Below are 7,857 nucleotides of genomic sequence, written 5' to 3' on the forward strand. Positions count from 1 at the left end.
TTCGGGTTAATTGTGCACCAAATGGCCAATATTTGTCCAAAAGTCCTCAATTTTGGTATACCTGACCTAATTCAGTCTGAAAACAAGTGCATCAAATTTGGTGAAAATCGTTTCGGATAAAGCTATAGCTCCCATATATATGTTTCATCCTATTTGGTGTTCAAGTCCCCCATATTCGTAATATGCACCCTACAAGAATGATGTTTGATACCAGATATCAGATGCAGTCCAGAAATACCTTTGCAAATTTTATCGGAGATCGGATCAGATTTGGATATATCTCCCATCTTCCACTGATTTAAGGTTAATTGTGCACCAAATGGCCAATATCAGAAAAAAACCTGAATTTTGGCACATCCGACCGAATTCAGTCTAGAAGCATGTACGTCAAATTTGGTGAAATTCGGTTCGGGTATATCTATAGCTCCCATACATATATGTTTCATCCGATTCGGTCTTTAAGCTCTACTAAATATGCATAGTGGTGTAGGGTCACATAGTCGAACCCTCCAGGCCTCTGACTACTCCTTACTCGTTTATTATGAATTCAAAAACAAAACAAAAAATATCGCAAAATTTATCATCTATCAGGGCAAAAGTGCGACTCAGAATTCATCTAGGTAATCTGTGAAAATGCCAATACTATTCTTACTATTTGACTAGATTTTAAGATCATTACAATCGTCATTTTGATATTCATTAAACTGGTTTCTATTAAATATTGAGTATACTTTTAGGCGCATAAAAGACTGCTGCGCCTATTAATAAGAAAATATTAAATAAGAATACTCCGTCATTCCCTCCTCCCATTTAACTATTGATCCTCTTCAGCAAAGCAAAATAACTGTAAGAAGAGTTGACAATCTGAAAGAGGAAAAAAACCACAAATTATAAAATGTACACAAATCCTCCTCCCCCTCCTCCTTGGATTACAACCTACCGAAGTAAAAGCCGCTAAATTAAATGTATACGTGGGATTTATCGATCTAATACGTATTGGTATATCGAAACGGGTCATCATCAACAGCGTCAATTTACGATTCATGCGATTCCAATAGACCCAATTCGAACAGTACAAATAGTAGGGAACTTCTTCACTCTTAGCCGTCACCTCACTGGGAAAATAGCAGATAATGTAAATTTGCGACAGCATGCACAGCTGATAGATGAGGAATTTGATGAAATTGGCATAATCGCCGGGATCGGAGAGCTGTTAGAAAACAATAAACGATTGATAATATTATGATTGATTTTGAAAAAAGATTTTTTATGTTGGGATCTTTTTAAAGGTGTTTGATTTTTCATGGAAAATTCTAAAATGACAGATGTTTTTTTAAATTTTTATAGAGCAGTCCAACTTAAAATTTTAGATTCGCTCCAAAAGTTCGTGTTAGTCCTTTTTAGTACTCAAAATGCAATACTTTATACATCTTACTAAATTTCCAGACTTTCAAGGCATATGCTTTGTTCCAGTACCTGCAAGAATCAAATGGTTTTGCAATTTTCTTCGATATCATAAAGGGAAAATCGGTTATCATTCAAATTTTTCGATTTTGGGAAAAAATAATACCTTTTACACCAAAAAGTCTTAAAATCTTTCACAGTGGAGGATATTAGCAAAACCATTGCACAATTGAACCAGGTCCAATTTGTCTGCCCAAAACTATTTCAACGTCCCCATATGTAAACCTCTCCACCAGTAGTGACCTCAATTTCAAATTTCAGGATTTCAGCTCTGTAATTTCCCCCATTACAAAATTTAGTACCATCTAGTACAATAATAGTACACATAAGCAAAATCAGCTCCTTCTATAAACCACAGACAGCAAGAATGACATCCATATCAAATTTCAAATGTTAGCCCTATCTCTTCACCCAATACCATATTTATTACCTTTTAGTCCTTTTCGTACAATTACAGTATACATTTCCAAAACCACCTCCATATCTCAAGTTCAGATATCAATAGAGACTTCAATATCCAATTTTGAGGATTCCCGCTCTATCCCTTCACCCAATACCAAAATGTAGTACTATTTAGTAATTTTCGTACAAGTATAGGACCCATTTCAAACCACCGCCAAATCTGAAACACAGCTGCCATCAGCAAACTAAATATCAAATTTCAGACTTTTATTTCTATCCCTTCATTCAATATCAAAAATCACCTCCATATCTCAATTCCAAATACCATCAGAAACCTCAATATACAATTTGGGGATTCCAGACCTATCCCTTTATCCAATGCCAATTTTAGTACATATTCCTAAATCGCATCTATATCTTAATCCTAAACCCAACAGAAACCTCAAAATTGAATTTGGCGATACCAGCTCTATCCCTTCACCCAATACCATATTTAGTACCACATAGTACTTTTCGAAAAATTATAGTTCATATTTTCAAAACCACTACCATATCGTAATCACAGACACCCACAGTGACCTCAATATAAAATTTCTGAATTTCATAATAATAAATTTGAGGATTCAAGCCCTATTCATTCACCCAATATTTATGTTTTTTTATTTTTTATTTAGTACCACTTAGCACTTTTTGGACAATTATAGTACACATTTTCAAAACCACCCCCATATTTTAATTCGAGATACCAATAGAGACTTCAATATCAAATTTGAGGATTCCAGCTCTATCTCTTCGCTCAAAACCAACATTTAGTACTATTTAGCACTTTTCGTATAACTATAGGGCACATTTTCATACCACCACCAAATCACAAATACAGATAATTTTAATATCAAATTTCAGAATTGTATCTCTATCCCTTCATCCGATACCAAATATAGTACCATTCAGTACTTTCCGTATAATTAAAGTATATATTTCCGAAACTACCTCTATATGACCAGGCTACACATGAAAAGCGACTCTAATACCAAATTTTAGATTTCAAGCACTATTTGTTCAACCAATACTAAATTGTACCAAATATAGTACTATTTAGTACTTTTCTTACAAATATGATATACATGTTCAAAACCACCTCCTTCTCTAAGCCACAGACACCAACAGAGACTTCAATATCAAATTTGATGACTTCATTCCTTTCCCTTCACCCAATACCAAACTTAGTACTATTTAGTACTTTTCGTACAATTATAGGGTAGATTTCCATACCACTGCCAAATCACAAATACAGATACCATCCGTAATTTTAATATCAAATTTCAGAATTTTTTCTCTATCCTTTCACCCAATACCATAAATAGTACAATTCTGTACTTTTCGTACAATTAAAGTACATATTTCCGAAACTACCTCTATATGACCAGGCTACACATGAACTGCCACCGCAATATCAGTTTTCAAATTCACCCAATATCAAATTGTACCAAATATAGTACTATTTGGTACTTTTCCTACAATTATGGTACACATGTCCAAAACCACATCCTTCTCTCAACCACAGACACCAACAGAGACTTTAATCTCAAATTTGATGTTTTCATTCCTTTCCCTTCATCTAATACCAAACTTAGTACCATTGAGAACTTTTCATACAATTATAGTACACACTTCCGAAACCACCTCCATATGTCCAGGCACACATGAACTGCGGCCGCAATACCAGATTTCAGATTTCAAGCACTATATGTTCACCCAATATCAAATTATACCAAATATAGTACTATTTAGTACATTTCGTGCACTTGTGGTACACATTTCCAAAACCAACTCTTTATTCACAAACCTATTACCAATAGGAACACCAATACAAAATTTTAAAATTATAGCTTCTGAACTATCATCAGTGACTGAACTTCATCAGTGACTGTCATTCCAAATTTCAGAATTGTAGCTCATTCCGTTTGTCCTATACAAGGTATTAAATTATTAGCACATTTTAGTACTCTTTGTATTATTTTAGAACGAATTTCCAAAATATCTTATCACACGCCTATGGACCAAGACTGACCCTCGTAAAAAATATTAAGATTCTAGGTTCTTCTGGCCATTGATTCTCAGTCAGTCTCAGTTATTTATTCCGCTACCCTTTGATATACATCGATACAAGTAACTGGTGGCGTATGATGAATATTCTTGACCCTTCGAATAAAATGTATTCCTCATACGCCACCTTGTACCATATTTGCTACTTACAAACGACATGGCATAGAAATTGGCTACCAACACCAGCACCGAACAGGCAATTTGTATGGATATTGGAAAACTTATTAAATTCTCTGCTATGCGAACAATATGAATGATATCTCCATAATATTTTACACAATTTTTCAACTGCCTCGTAATATCCTCATCCCTGCTCTCCTGATCCATTCCCAAATGTTCCAAACGATCGCAAAGTATATCCAACTGACCCTTGATATGGATCATAAACGAAGCGGAAATTGAATCAAAGGCAATATTCATGTAACAACAAATCGATACGGCAACATACTGATACAGATACATTAAACGATAACGTAGCTTGGTGTCAATATTGATGGGATTGTAAAGCGACAGGGGTAATTCGGAATTATCGAAGATGTACTGAGTCAGCATTACCACATTGAGGGCACACAACGATATGACCAAATAAAAGTTACGAACGGTGCCACACAGACGATGTGTCTGACGGAAAATCTTCACCTCTCGACTATTGACCGGCCGATATGCTGGCTCATGGATGGTCTCAATCAATTCAGCATAGAGATGATTTTTCAATTTAATTGTTGCAAATTTCGCAAACACCGCCAACGAGGTGGCAAAAATGAAAAACACCTTGATAACTTCATTCAGATCCGTAATGTTGGCAATAAATTGTATCATGCAGCTGGCATCGAAGGACAACACCCAAAAGAAGAGTATGTAATAGAAATAGAAACGATGCAGCAGGCGAAAACGTTCCGTAACCGTATCTGGGAGTTTCCACAAAGCCAGCAGACGAAAAACATACGATTGTTTTTTATAGAATATTTCCAATAACTCACGATGTTCGCGGGAGTTCATGGCAATTTGCGTTTATTATTCTTTGTTCGAGAGAAAACGTGTTGCCTACTTTATGGCAAATATCCGCTGAATATTTTTAATTAGCTTCAATGTTGTGGTATTTATATGAAAAAATTTTATTAGTTAATAATTTTGTGGGGTTAGATTTTAATGAGAATTTATTTACCGTCATTAGCAATTAAATAACAGAGGATACTGTGGGTTGAAAGCAATCCATCATTAAATCGATATTTTCAGGGAACTACAGAACTAAATTAGTCTCAATGTAAGACTACATTTTGCGCATTTATGTTAAGCCTTTTTATACCCTATACCACAAGGTGGTCAGGTCTTTGTGCATTTGTTTGTAACAGGCAAAAGGAAAAGTGATAGACCCATAGTTCCTTTTGATGATGTGCATAGAATCACATTCTGAGTCGATTTATGCATGTCAGTCCGTCCGTCTGCCCATGTATTTTTGTAAACAAAGTACAGTTCGCATTTATTGCCCGATCCAGATGAAATTTTGCACAGATCAGTTGTTTGGCCAAGGACGAACCCTATTGAAATTGGAGATAATCGGTCAAAATTTAGATATAGCTTCCATATATATCTTCGTCAGATTTGCCTTTTATTGTGCACTAAAGGTGTAATATCGGTCCGAATAGTATGGAATTTTGCACATACAACCAAATTAGGCCTGAAAATAAGTATGATGAAATTGAAATCGGTTCAGATATAGCTATAGCTCCCATATATATTGTTCATCCGATTTGTTATTTTTGTCCTCCGCAGCCGTAATATGCACTCTGCAACAACAATATTTGGGGAAATATATCAAATACAGCCCAGAAATACATGTGCCAAATTTTATCGAGATCGGTTCAGATAAGGATATAGCTCCCATATATAACTTCGTCCAATTTAACTTATATTGTGCACTAAACGTCTAATATTTGTCCAAATGGGATGGAATTTGGCACTTAGGACCGAATTTAGAAGCTAGTGTGTCAAATTTGGTGAAGATCGGTTCAGATATAGCTATAGCTCCCATATATACTGTTCATCCGATTTGTTATATTTGTTACCCACAGCCGTAATATGCACTCCGTAACAACGATATTCAGGGAAATATATCAAATACAGCTCCGAAATATCTTTGCGAAATTTTATGGAGATCGGTTCCGATTTGGATATAGCTGCCATATATATATTTATCCGATTTCAAATTAATTGTGCACCAAATGGGCAATACAAGTCCGAATTTAAAAGATACAAATGCTTCGGCATATTTAGTCCTTTGAACTTTAAATTATAATTATAGCGTGTATGATTGAATTTTCCCATAAAAACTTATAATTGTTATGCGGAGCTTTACTAAATTAGCAAAGTGGCGTAGGGTATCAAAAAGTCGGCCCGCCCGACTTTAAGACTTTCTTTCTTGGTTATAACATACTTTATTCATACAATTCACACAATTTTTATACCCTCAGCCATATGGCTGGAGAGGGTATATATCATTTGATACGTTTCAGGATATTTGGAGTCGATCTAGCGATGTCCATCCGTCCGTCCATCTGTCTGTTTTTCCAGAAAAAAAGTTATTCGTGAAGTAATTCAAGCGTGACAGTGTGATTTCTTTATATTTGGCTGGAAACCACAAGTGGCTATCGTTGGAGTACTCCAGCATTTAAATGTGAATAAATCTTTTGTGTCTCGAACCATCGCTCGTTACCGCGATACTGGTAGCGTAGTCCGACTTCAAGAAAGTGGGCGGACGAAAACAGCCACATCAGCAGAAATGGTTCGAAAATACAGAAGCAACTTGATCGAAACCCGCGTCGCAGTGGCGGAAAATGGCTCGTGAGCTGAACATATCGCAATATACCATTCGGCAAATATTGAAAAATAAGCTCGGGGTAAAGCCATTGAAATTCCAAAGAGTGCTACAACTTACACCGCAACAGAAAGAAAATAGACTCAAAAGAGCTAAAGAGTTGCTTCGCTTGGCCGAAAGTGGTGTCCAGCAATCTGTAAAAAACAAAATGATAGTGTTTACTTGCCAAAGAGTTCACCTGAAAACCACCAGAACTCAAGCGCCGGTCATGGTGATGGTCGCTGTCCGCTCGTATTAATCGACCGTGGCCTTAGAATAAATTCCGAATATTATCGCGAAAATATTCTGGAGGGTGTATTAAATCCTTGGACACGTTAACATTTTGTCCGCAGACCTTGGACCGTGTGACGGTTTCATTGACCGGTTGAAGGCCATAATTCGTATCAAAGGTGACCAATTCGAACAAATCTAAACTTATTCTAAAATTTGATGCTATTTCCGACATTTTTTGCTTTCATTCAATAAAATGTAAAAAAAAAAACAAGTAGAAAAACATTAAGTTCGGCTGGGCCAAACCTTTAATACCCTCCACCTTAGGGTAAAGGAAACATTAGAGCCCATTATGACCCACATATACCAATTTGTAGACATATTCATGGGAAAATGTGCCAAAAATCATCAAAATACCGAATATCGGGAAATACGGCTATATGGGGCTATACAAAAACGTGGACCTATACAAAAACGTGGACCTATACATATAGTGTTTCGCCAAAAGAGCTAGAACCTGTTAAGACCAACAAATACCAATTTCTATGCCGAATATCGGCCTAAAATGCCGAATATCGGGAGGTACCGTTATATGGGTGCTATACCAAATCGTGGACCTAAATATATAATGTTTCGCCAAAGGAGTTAGAACCCATTATGACCTACAAATACCAATTTTTAGACAAATCAGTATATAGATACCGGTATATGGGGGCTATACCAAAGCGTGGACGGAAATAACTCATTTTCAATACCAACCATCGTAGACACAATACAAATTGCTCTGCTAAATGTTGGCG

General features: G+C 36.0%; 1 protein-coding gene across 1 annotated transcript; it reads right to left on the bottom strand.

Annotated features, from left to right (window-relative positions):
- Nucleotides 1–537: 537 nt before the first annotated feature.
- On the bottom strand, nucleotides 538–4,971 carry LOC131804710 (odorant receptor 46a-like). Its single transcript, XM_059127806.1, has 3 exons — nucleotides 4,123–4,971; nucleotides 941–1,210; nucleotides 538–864 (listed from the first exon to the last, which is right to left on the bottom strand). The coding sequence occupies exons 1-3, from the start codon at nucleotides 4,969–4,971 to the stop codon at nucleotides 811–813; spliced, it is 1,173 nt and encodes a 390-aa protein (XP_058983789.1). The 3' UTR covers nucleotides 538–810.
- Between the last annotated feature and the right edge of the window lie 2,886 nt (nucleotides 4,972–7,857).

This window comes from Musca domestica, unplaced genomic scaffold (assembly GCF_030504385.1).
Source record: "Musca domestica strain aabys unplaced genomic scaffold, Musca_domestica.polishedcontigs.V.1.1 48, whole genome shotgun sequence".
Lineage (NCBI taxonomy): Eukaryota > Metazoa > Arthropoda > Insecta > Diptera > Muscidae > Musca > Musca domestica.

Coding starts and splice junctions, on each gene's coding strand:
- LOC131804710 (XM_059127806.1), bottom strand. CDS start 4,971: ATGAACTCCCGCGAACATCGTGAGTTATTGGAAATATTCTATAAAAAA. Junction 1,211..4,122: donor ATTTCTATGCCATGTCGTTT/GTAAGTAGCAAA, acceptor GTTTTCTAACAG/CTCTCCGATCCCGGCGATTA. Junction 865..940: donor ATTTAGCGGCTTTTACTTCG/GTAGGTTGTAAT, acceptor TTCCTCTTTCAG/ATTGTCAACTCTTCTTACAG.